This window comes from Solanum tuberosum, unplaced genomic scaffold (genome assembly GCF_000226075.1).
Source record: "Solanum tuberosum cultivar DM 1-3 516 R44 unplaced genomic scaffold, SolTub_3.0 scf00051, whole genome shotgun sequence".
Classification (NCBI taxonomy): domain Eukaryota; kingdom Viridiplantae; phylum Streptophyta; class Magnoliopsida; order Solanales; family Solanaceae; genus Solanum; species Solanum tuberosum.
In genome coordinates, this window is record NW_006238978.1 from 344,359 (window position 1) to 356,643 (window position 12,285).

The following is a 12,285-nucleotide window of genomic DNA, read 5'->3' on the forward strand; positions in this document are numbered from 1 at the left end:
ACAAAACCTTTTGAGAGAATTTGAACATTTGATTGAAATGACCCCTTTTTCCATGATGGTTGGTCACCTTTTCAATAAAGTAATTCTATTAATCTTCACATAGGACCAAATATGATATTTCTTGTCAAAAGGCCTTTCATTAAAATCTTGCAAAGTTATGAGTGTCTTTACCCTTCAATGAAATTTTACACAAGGACCCCATCCTTAGAAGTAAATGCATGTCCCTGCTTCTACCAAGCTATAGAATCACACAAGATTTGCTTGCAAAGCATTTGCAACTTTTTTCTTGTTTTCATAGTGGTGGAGGGTTCTTTTCTACACATAACTATTCAACATGCACGCCCAAAGCGATTATAACAAGTGTGTCCCTTTCATTGGGACAATAACTCATTCACGATCAAGGTCCCCTGACTGACATAAAGCTTCAACAACCTCCATAAGAGTCAATGCTCCATCTCGAGTAGAGCTCCTTGTAGAAATACCAGATCATTAAAGAGAAATCTAAACAGTAGTTTTCCTGTCAAGTACGCGTGAAACTCATCACTACCTCTTATAGCATCACTTTATCTATAGTATTGTCACAGAACTATTCACCTAAAGAGCAACTCGCTCTGTAGTATTGTCACACGAGATAAGCTTATGATCAATGATTAGAATCACAGCAAAAAACTGGCCCTTAAGCAGACTTAAATAAACTGCAAGGAGCCAGAAGCTGTTCAAAAATCTGAATATGAAATGGAAGCATGATATTGGCTTCTTCAGTAACTGATGTTCATAGCTGCAATTTTTTGTATAAATGGAACAGCAAAAAGTACTGCGTAACAGGATTGAGCTACCAAAACTTTATTGTCTTCTGAAGTATAGATGATTTGTACAAATCTGAAGTTAGCATTATCATGAAATATGGAAAATCAATACCTTGAAAATCGTCTATTTGTACACGTAAATATCAAGAAAAGTTACATTAGATTATCTCGATCACACACTTCAATTTCTTCATAAAAAGAGCTTCATTTCCCACCCTTAGCATAGTTATCCCGCAGTGTGACAGTCCGATTAAAGACCAGTTTTTCAGAAGTTGAATCCTTGTCAACAGCAAAATACCCTGCAAAAGTCATTATAGTTGAAACAACTCAGCAAAAGTCATCAGTTGAAACAACTCAAGTATTAGGCCGGAAATCAAGAAAAACGCAGCTGGGAATCAAGTTCTTGCTGAGCTTGATCAATATCTTGGTAGTTCTTGTGAGGCCTTTCAGAATTTGAAAGGCGGAAAATGAAAAACAAAAATCAAGTGATCTACATCTTTCATGTTTTGTTTTTCAGATTCTGTCTGTGTAAAATTGATATTGTAAAAGCAAATCACAAACGAAATTGATATTTTCGCTATTTGTATTTTAAGAGGGCCAAGCCAACATCAAAGAAGTAATAGAGACAACAGAGGAACCTATTGTAGGACTCAAGGAAAATAACATAGGTCAAGCTGCTACATAGATACAAATTTTTTGAAGATCCCTGATTCATCATTTGATGCTAAATGCGCCAACCTAGAAGCAACTTCCATGCGACTTAAATTTCATCTTAGAAAGTTTCAGCTCCCTACCAAGAATTACTGGGTATTAGAACTTACCGAGCCTTTCAAACTGAAATTTGTCTCCAAGAGTAGCCTTACTAACTGAGGGCACAGCATATGCATTTTGTATCACCACTTTAGACTCGGGGCTCAAATCACCGAGCCAGTCATCGAGTTCAGCAGGATTCTATTATGAAAACCAAGCAACAGTGAGTCTCCAAAAATAAACTCTGGCGTGGGGGGAGAGGGGGGAAGGGGGGGTTATAGTAAGTTCAACACAGTAAAGAAAATAAACCTCAGAGCAGAACAGCCTGTCAAATAGCCGGACCTCCACCTTAAGTGGATCAACCCCAGGTGAAGGTTCTGCAACCCAATGAAGAACACCCTGCAAACTTCATTGTTTCAGGAAACTAGAAACAAGGAATCTGAAATACTAAAAGCCAACCATAATAGAAGGAAATATTTTAACTTCAGAAAACCCACCTTAGGCTTGATAGTCTTCGACGGATCATACTCTGCCCGAATCTCAAGAACCGTCTCTTTGTCATCAGCAAGAATTACATCTGTACACTTGATAGGGTATGCATACCTGTAAAGCAAATAAGCTTTATAGTTTGAACTCTACATCTAAGGCAAGTGCTGAACTGAAATCAGACAAAATTCGGATGGCCAAAGAGATGAGTTAAAGGACAGTACCTCAATAGGACAGATTTTCCAGGAGCAAGACCATAATAATCTTTAGAATCTTTCAAACGAAAATCTGTACGTTCGATGTACACAACTCTAGAAAAGGGGACCTGCAAAATTAACAGAAACGGCATATAGAAATTAAGGGATCAATGACATTGAAATGCTTTATTAAGTGCAGACAGAAGAAGTAGACAACATCCATCAGCAGTTGATTATTATTAGTAAAAACACCTTATAAAACGACGAAGCATCATCTGCTGGTGCTTCAGGCCATTTCTTTGCATCTAGATCCATTACTAATCCAGCTTCAATGTTCGTGATGACAACCTGAATTGAAGTTAACAACTTAAGTTTCTGAAAATTGAAAGTAGAATACATATATACACATTCCATCCGCAAACACTTAATTCAAAACAAGATACCCACCTTAAGGGGATTTAGCACAACTAGTGTCCGAGCAGCTGTTTTATTTAGTTCTTCTCTTATATGGTATTCTAGGCGACTTAGCTGTATCATACTAGAGTCACTGCGTCCAAAAAAAGACTGTCAAAAACTGTTTTTCTTTTGTACCAGGAACACACAAACACGTTGATAATGAGGCCCAACCTTCTAGTTATTCCAATCCCACGAACAAAAGCATTTATTGCTGTTGAAGTTACCCCTCTACGTCGCAATCCTGCTAATGTCATGAGACGAGGATCATCCCAACCATCAACCCAGTTCTCTGTTACAAGACGGTTCAACTGACAACAATAAAAATCAAGCATCAGTTTGAAACAAGAAATTAACCAGCAGAAAACCATTATACATAATTTCTAATAAAAGAAACACTCAGGAGTCAAAAACTAACTTTACGCTTTGACATCACAGTGTTGGACACATTCAACCGTGAGTACTCCCAAACAAAAGGCTGGTAAAGGCCTAAGGCATCCAACAACCAGTAATATGATGCACGGCGGGTTTCAAACTCCAGGGTGCAAAGCTGCATAAGATGGTGAAATTGAAATATGAATTAATTTAGGCTATTATTGAACAGCAATACTATTTCACCATAATAATTTGGGGCTGCACGGCAAGATAGACCAGTAATTTATAGCACATTCAAACATCAGTGCTTTCGCTTCTCTTATTTTTGTTTTTTAATAATGGTAATATTTATATTAATATCAAAAGGTATGCTACACAGAAATGTGTAGTCCACTTACAAAAAGGGGATCCTATATCCTTTGCTAGTTACAAACTGTCTAAAACATCAAAAATATCTTCTCACTCTCTCTTTTTGACGGGAGAAAGGGGAATACTGTACATAATGGATTGATAAATAAATATTTTGTTACTTTCAAATGAAAGCAGAAAGCAATAGAGGACATAAAAATCCAAGATAGGCCATGCTGACTTGACAAAGTGAAAAATACTACATGACAGCGACAAGTTACATACGTACCGAATGAGTGATATTTTCCAAAGAATCAACAATGCAATGGGCATAGTCATAACTTGGGTAGATGCACCATTTATCCCCTGCATGTGGATGAGGAGTGAACTGTAGAACCAGATAATACAGATTAAACGTCAGTGGAAAAAAAACAGAATCCAAAAAGACTTGTCAGAAAAACTTGCCTTGATACGGTATGCAATGAGGTCATACATATTGAAATTATCATTCTGCATGTCCTGTTTCATCCTCAATGTCGCTTTGCCTTCATCAATCATCCCCTTCTTCATTTCATCAAACAATCTTAAGGACTCTTCTATAGGCCTATCTCTCCAAGGGCTGTTCATCTTTTTCTCCCGATATTCTTTTACCTCGTCAGGTGTCTGGGTTATGTAGAAAATCAGACCATATATGTCATAATAATATCTAGTTAGTGTAAAATCACAACAGTAGGTTAATCCCCTTAAAATAGAGGTTGGCTCAGGTCAGCAAGGGTAAATTTGAAGGTAGAAACCAAAAAGGAGTATCCAAGAGAAATATATTAGCAATTTTCATGTGTTAGACATATCATATTGTATTTATAATTACCTGGTGGTCAACATATGCATGGCCTCTTCTTATCAACTCTACGGCCAGCTCATAAAGGTCTTGGAAATAATCACTAGTGTAAGTGATCTGCAAATTGCCAACGTATTAGTATAGGAAATATGGAAAGTAGACAGTTGGCATTGAACAGTATCATACCTTGAAAGGCTCCCATCCCATCCACCCAACAATTTCTTTAATATGATCGATGTACTCTTTCTTCTCAGCTTCAGGGTTGGTATCATCAAACCTACATCCAACAGCAAAGTCATGAGGAATCTAACACCCCCAAGTAAAAAAGAGGTTCCAACTAAACGAAATTAGAGGTTTCATGTGAAGAGCAGACAGTGGACACAAACCAACTATTTCAGCATTGCAAAACTATATGCCATGTTTTTCAACATTTTGGGCCTAAAATTGACAGTGCCTTGAACTGCATTGAAAATTTCTATATAGTTCTGCACAAAAGGGGGCTGAGAGATATACGCTTACGGGTTTGGAATTCAATTCCAGCAACAACATGGTGGGTTATTTGCAGAGAACAAAATTTTTGAAGACAAAAGGAGAATGTGACTAGTCTTAATTTTTTTCTTTTTGAAAACCGTGGTGTCCAGACCAGACCTTGACTAAAGCCATGGTATACCTTCTACCTCCCACCAGCAACAGGTTACCATCATGCCTCTTTCTCTGGAAACCCTAAGCATAGACACTGAATCAATACATTTATATGGAGGCGTACGAGGACAGGTGAGACTGGAGAATACTAACATCCACCAGCTTTGGTTGATTTTTGGGCAGAATTAACAAGAGACCATCATCTTGTGGATTGTATAATGAACTACATATAGACAACCTAATGCACAGTTTTCTCGGCCAATTAATTAATAATCCAGAACCATCACATTAGTTCCTTCCAGCCACAACCTTCTCCCACTCTTCCCTCCACTGTGCTTCTTGCCTACGCTCCACATAGCATCTTTAAATTGCATTATCTTTTCTTGTTTGAGTGGCCTAATTTACACTAAACTAAATGTGGAAAATTTTGATCAAAACCATGAGGCTACCCCTCCACAGTCAACCAGTGTTATAATCCTTCATAATCTAGTTCTGTACCAATCCATCAACATTGTACTTCCATACCAGACCTGAGGGTATAAGAGAAAAGCATTATACCATCTTCAAACCAAAAGAGCATAAGTGAATGCCAAATAAAGAGCAGATCCCAGGACAGGCATCCATTCTCACAACACACGGGTACGTATATTAGGCATCAAAAAGAGTCGCCCTTTCCATAATATATTGCTTCATCTTGGGCAAAAATTGCGCAGTAACATTTACATGAGATAATGAAGAAGGAAAAACACATAGCAAGAAGGAAAAGGAATGTGTACCTCAAGTAACAGCCACCACCTCTTTCTTTTGCCAGACCAAAGTCCACAAACATAGCCTGTTTAGTATCAAAGTCAAGATTAAGAGCATGATCAAAACCACATTAGCACAATATCCGAATCGGATATACCTTTGCATGTCCAATGTGTAAGAATCCATTAGGTTCAGGTGGAAAGCGCGTCAGAACTTTTCCGCCAGTCACTTTCAAATGCTTTTCAAGTAGTTCTTTGGAATTACACGCTCGAAGCACAGGCCGGTCACTGAAATATATTTCTGTATGCACCTGATTATCAGGACAGCAGATGTTCATACCGCTAAAAATAAGAACATAGCTTAAAACCTTGCATAAACTCTCCTAAAGAGCTCGAAAGTGAAGGAATTTGACAACAACGGACTGCTTTAATCCAACAACTGATACTACAAATATGCAATGTAGCCTAACAAGCGACTACCTAAGTTTTACAACCAAAACTGATCCTGCTTATGATGAATGAACGAGGAAAATGTGTGCATATATGCATAGTTAAGGATCCAAAAATGATAGAAAAAATAAAATTCTCACATACATAACTAGAGCTGCAAAAGCTGATAAAAAGACCAGCACCATATGATGACAAACTAGTCAGGATGTTCTCATGCAGCCAAAGTGTATTTTTTCTAGTTAAAAAAGTGATGTAGTGTATCATGTAAAAGATGTTAAAGCATTGAAATGGCATAAAATTTTAAGTGAGGAAAAACATCACAGTATTATGCCTAAGAGTGATAAATAAGACTTATAAACACGAGTACACAACAATGGATATACATTAGCTTAAGCACCTTATAATTTTCCTCAGGTGTGGGGAAGATCAAATATGGATTTAATTCTTCTTCAGACTGCTTTGGTGCAGAGGTCTCCTCAACTTTTGCTTTATCCTACATAAGACGAAGAAGCAGCAACTTAGACAAGTTTAGGACAGAATAATAGTAGATGAAAAATCTCCACCTAAAGATGTGGTCAGCAAAAGGTAGGACATGGTTTTATATAACCCCGTCAGTTAAGAATAAAATATATTAGATGAAGCACCACCTCAGTTTTTGCAGGCTTCTCTTTCTTCTTTTTAACAGGCTTTTCATTATCTGCAGCAGTTCTTTCCCCAAGTAATTTATACAGCTTCAGATCTACTACTTCCTGTGACAACAGATAATCTTTAAGTATCAAAAAAGAAGCACAATCCAGATCTACTACATTGACACCAAAAGGAACGTACCTTGACTACTTTCGGATCTGCCCACGGCAACTTCTTCCGAACATGACCAAAGAGTTCACCAACTATGAAGGAGAGATTAAATAAAAGCATATTAGGAAGAGCGATTATTTCTGTAAATAAGAGGTGTCTTACCTCCATGTCCACTTTATTAACTAAAAAGAAAGTCCTGGATCAAATAACATTTATAGTCGCCAACATTTCAAAAAGGTCGCAACTACACATACATCTAGACACACACACAATCCCCCGCCCGGGCAAAATGCCGCCCTTGTTTAAAAAGTATAGTATCACATCAGATAGTTATAAATTTATTTGACCTGATTTGCTGAGGAAAAAAAGAGCCACCAAGGGGTCACAAGTAAGCTGCCAAATTTAGGTTGAAAATCCTATACTATTTGTCTAATTTAGGAAACAGGAATAATATCCTTAATCAAACAAGCTGACAATTGGATCATTTATATTATTAGTAACATAAGAAGCATCACAACAATTAATTAGTCCACACTCTTTTCTTTATTTTTTACTGTTGTTTATTATGAGATAGATATCAAGTTGATATAAAAGATGGACTGAAACTATTACAAGTATGAAAGACTTATTAGACCGTAGAAACCTGAAAGATAAGTATAAATGATGAAAACAAGATGAACCAATCCAAATAATGCTCGCATGTCACATCTAGAAACTACAAAGGTACATGAATGTCTAGTTCAACCAAAGTCAATTAGAGTGTCCTGGGCCTTTTTGTTCTGTATAATTGCTAGCATTTCAGAGTTCTCAACATTCAATAAATTGCATAGCAACAACACACAGACAGATAGATTATCCAAATTAGAGAAAAAAGTAACTAGGTGAATTCTACAAGCAACAATACTGACCATTGATTCTATAACGCTGTTCTAGTATATTGGTCTTCTTCTCTTCAAAAACCTCACTGACAGCACGTTCAATGTCCTCCTTGGATACCTCAACTCCTGCTCAAATTATAGGAAATACATGTAATTTTCTTTTGAAGGAACATATTTTATTACTAGGAAAGAGTAATTCAAACCCACAACCACCCCCAAAAGTTTGCTCCAATAATAAAATAAAAGATACAACAATGTACTGTCATAAATATTAGTACTATATTTGGACTTGAGAAAAGATAATTTGTTCTTACCAACACCACAAGCCTCTTCAAAATCATGGGCCTTCAGATTTTCAGAGGCGGTTGAAGCAAGAAAGGCAAATGCAGCTTCTAACTGCGCAGGGGTTTTAATCTGCAATGGTTCAGTAAAAGACAAATTTAAAGGGGAATCACCAATTAATCATATCTAGCCTCAATACTTTACAAGTCTAACTCCAACAAAATAGGACTTATACTGCTAGTGCAATAGAAAAAAAGATGATTTATAAAATTTAAGTGTCACTCTAGTGCTACGCTTGCATAAACGGACCACCAAATAAAATAGATAAACGTAGACTTGAGTGAGCAACAAACCTTTGTAGATACAATGTACTGAAGCAATGTGGGCCGATGGTTAAGTGCATTGGCTGGAAATTTGGTAGCAACCTATCACGCAAAAGGATAGAGCTCAGTTACATCTTTTACATGCTAGTAGGCTGTAGCGCTTGTCCTCCCAACATAATGGAAAGTAATAAGATGTAATGGGTTTTTCTATCTTCAAAAATAGATAAATTAAAAGAACCTGAATATCCCTAAGCTTTAACTAATGCATGGACAGAAAATGAACCTCAAACATATTAATTATGCATGAGCAAATAGAATATAAAGGACATATCGCCAATTTATGTCTCAAGATTCTAGAAGCCTACCGTATACAACAGGTTGCCCACAGCACGATCACAACCATCTATCACAGCTGCCTGGATTAATGACGATACAAAGTTAGGAGCAAATTTAAGACATAATTGCTTTTCTGGAACTTCTGTTGAGAATAAGAAATCACATCTCACTAGACTTATAAATTACAAGGACAAAATCCAGCAAAACAAAGAATCAGCCCATGTAACCAGTAAGAACCATTGTGCATCCGTTCTAGAACCCCTCCCCAGAACTAGTTACATTGTGCAGTTTGGTTGCAAGATTATGAGGGTATAAGAAAATTGATGACACTGTATAAGCATATATATCTTGCACACAGTTTTTATGAGCATGCATAAACAGCAAATGAGATCTCTCTAAGATTCCAAAATTTATGAGCACATAAACCATTCATTTTGGAAACCATCTATAGCTTGAATGCAGCTTTACGACCACGAATTAATAGCATAGACTTAGCACATAAAACATTCATTTAGAAACCATCTAAGCACATTAACTATACAGCATAGTTATTTATTTACCCTTTTCATAAAGAATAATAAATCTTTCAAATGTTAAACAGCAGAAAAATGGAAAAGCAACAAATATTTCCCAGCATAAGCTATGACAGTTTGCCATCTTCCACAAAAAATGCCAACTGCAGCACAATTGTGGAACAATTCTACCTACTACTAGCGTTTACATTTGCTTAAGAAAATAACAAGAAGGTACAGCCGTACAGGATTCAGCAACCCTCTTCATTAGTTTCTCAACGCAACAAAAGGAAAAGAAAAAAATGAACACATTCTTTAATCAACATTACCATTTGTTCATTTTTACAAACTTTTTTCTTCTCCGACAAGTAGGGAAATCAAACGTTATATCTATACACATATAAAGTAGGTCATTCCCACAAATATAGAGATACCCATTTGCATATGGGTCTAAAATTCTTCGAGCTACAACACTTCCTCAAAAAATCAAACCTTTTTGCATACAAAATTTATAAACTTACACAAATATAGAGATACCCATATGCATTTATGCATCTAAAAATCATTGAACTACAACACTTTCTCAAAAAATCAGACCTTTTTGCATACAAAGTATGAAATTTACACAAATATAGAGATACCCTTATGCATTTCTGCATTTAAAAATCTTTGAGCTACAACACATCCTCAAAAAATCAAACCTTTCTGCATACAAAGTTGGAAATTTACACTAATACAGAAATACCCATATGCATTTATGCATCTAAAAATCTTTGAGCTACAACACTTCCTCAAAAATCCAACCTTTATACAAAGTATGAAATTTACACTAACACAGAGATACCCATATGCATTTATTCATCTAAAAATCAAACCTTTTAGCATAATTTACACAAATATAAAGATACCCATATGCATCTAAAACTCTTTAAGCTCCAACACTAATTGAGATACAAAAAATCAAAATTTGCAAAGCTAAAGCTCATGGGGTACCTCGTGTATAACAGCAGTGAGATTAGTGGTGACTTTATTGTTTGCCAAAGTATTCTTGGCAGTTTTTTCATCCAACCCAATTTTCAAGAACAAGTCCAAAACATTGCTATCCTCCTTCACCATAGCTTCTTCAATGGATTCCCAGAAACCCCAAAGCTAAATCTTGAATTTTAAAAATATGAAAAATAATTTTTTGGAAGTTTAACAAGTGATAAAAAAGATTCTTAAAGGAGGAATCTTTGGAAATTTTAGGACAAATTTTCCTTTGGGGAATATGAAGAACAGGAGATTTTAGTAGGTCTTTTTGGTCTAACCATAATTGGGCTAAAGCTCAGTAGGCCTTGCAAAAGAATGATGGATCAATTTGGCCCATATAGGTGTTATTCGAAGAATTCGTGGTCTTTAATTTTTGTCCTTCGATAATATAAGTAATCGAAAATATTTTTAATATTGAAAGAAAGGGTAATTATTTGTGGGGCATTAGTTTATATTTTTGTGGCATAAGTCCACGAGGTATATAGTTAAAGACATAACAAGGTATATCATATTGTAGGGGCGGATTTACGTTGAACGAATCCGAATTCCCTTCGTCGAAAAATTACACTATATATATAAGATTAAATTTTTAATATACATGTATATATATACTATTGAACCCCCTGAACATACACCAAAGGCGTAGCTCAGTGGCGTTGGGGGTTCAGGAATTTGCTCTACTACACGCGAGGTCGCGTGTTCGAATCCGGGCAAAGGCATCTTTTTATCAGCTTATATTTTAGGCGTTTTAATTTATTTTAAAAAAAAAAATGCAATCAGAAAACGATGTTTAGTTCCAAAAAATTAAAATGTTGATTGGGAATTTAGGATTTATTAGTTTAATCCCTAATTATAAAGTCAAATATTAAAAACTCTTTTCTTCTTGATTCGACCGTTTAATTCGACCCGTTTATATCCGATTCGACCCGTTTATTTGTGGATATTATTTACGTGATTAATTTTTTTTGAACCCCCTTGATGAAAATCCTCCCTCCGCCACTGTCGTATTGTATGACTTTATTTCTATAAAACTTATGTGAAATGAGACTAAAGTTTTAGTTCATAATACACAAGTTATAATGTATTGCAAAACTCAATTATTTATGATGATCGAGCAAAAGTTTAGTTTTAAAATTCATGAGTTATATCGTAAAAAGCATAATTTAATTCCCACAAAACTAATGTCGAACGAGATTTTGAATTTTTAACTTTATTTGTCTCATGGCCAAAATTTCAAGTTTAGCAATTTTTAACTTTTGACCTCAAAGGTTTTTCCAGGAAACAAATGGTGATTAAAGCTCCAAAATCACTTATTTTCAAAGTTATTACGTGCAATTTATTTTTTACCCTCCTCACATGGTTGAACACTTCAGACATTGCTATACCTCAGAGTTTAAAGTTCACAAATATTTTATTTTAATGACATATTTAAATTATATCCTATTTTATAAATATTTTGATCTATTTATCTCAAAACAATTTCAGATAATATTTAAATCTATATATATTATATTACTCTTATTTAGAAGTGAGAGTTGGAAAGGACCAACATTGCATTAATACTCTTGTACAACATGCATACAATTTTGTACATTAACTTTTCAATGCATTAATTAGTTGTACAATGTGCAAAAACAATTGTACACTAATAGAAGGACTAACACCAAGGACTAACATTGCAATTATTATTATTACTCATTATTTACTCTTATTTAGAAATGGGAGTTTGGAGGACCAACATTGCACTAAAGAGTTGGACTAAAAGCTATAGAAATTGTACATTGAGGCCCACCAAAAAGATGAACTAAAGTAACTTCATCTACTTCTACTTTTTCTACACATATTTTTCTTTAATAAAATAATTATTGCCTCCATTTTTATTTTAATTTTTAACATTTTTTTTTAATTTTAAAACATTGGAAATTTTATGTTAAAAATTTAAATAATAGAAAAAATGATTTATTTAACTTTTATCATCATCAATACTACTAATTTATTTGACGTTTTTTCTTAATCTTCATCTCATCATTAATGTT

At 35.1% G+C, this 12,285-nt stretch overlaps 1 protein-coding gene across 1 annotated transcript; it reads right to left on the minus strand.

Moving 5' to 3' along the window:
- Window positions 1–812: 812 nt before the first annotated feature.
- Window positions 813–10,535, minus strand: LOC102580039 (glutamine--tRNA ligase). The gene is made up of 23 exons (XM_006344081.2): window positions 10,214–10,535; window positions 8,738–8,788; window positions 8,403–8,474; window positions 8,082–8,181; window positions 7,798–7,893; window positions 6,920–6,981; window positions 6,739–6,840; window positions 6,489–6,584; window positions 5,800–5,952; window positions 5,672–5,727; window positions 4,440–4,530; window positions 4,284–4,370; window positions 3,881–4,078; window positions 3,705–3,803; window positions 3,111–3,242; window positions 2,867–3,003; window positions 2,687–2,786; window positions 2,492–2,587; window positions 2,267–2,367; window positions 2,054–2,159; window positions 1,866–1,955; window positions 1,628–1,757; window positions 813–1,105 (listed from the first exon to the last, which is right to left on the minus strand). Exons 1-23 carry the CDS (start codon window positions 10,334–10,336, stop codon window positions 1,011–1,013), a joined length of 2,373 nt encoding a protein of 790 aa, XP_006344143.1. The 5' UTR covers window positions 10,337–10,535; the 3' UTR covers window positions 813–1,010.
- Between the last annotated feature and the right edge of the window lie 1,750 nt (window positions 10,536–12,285).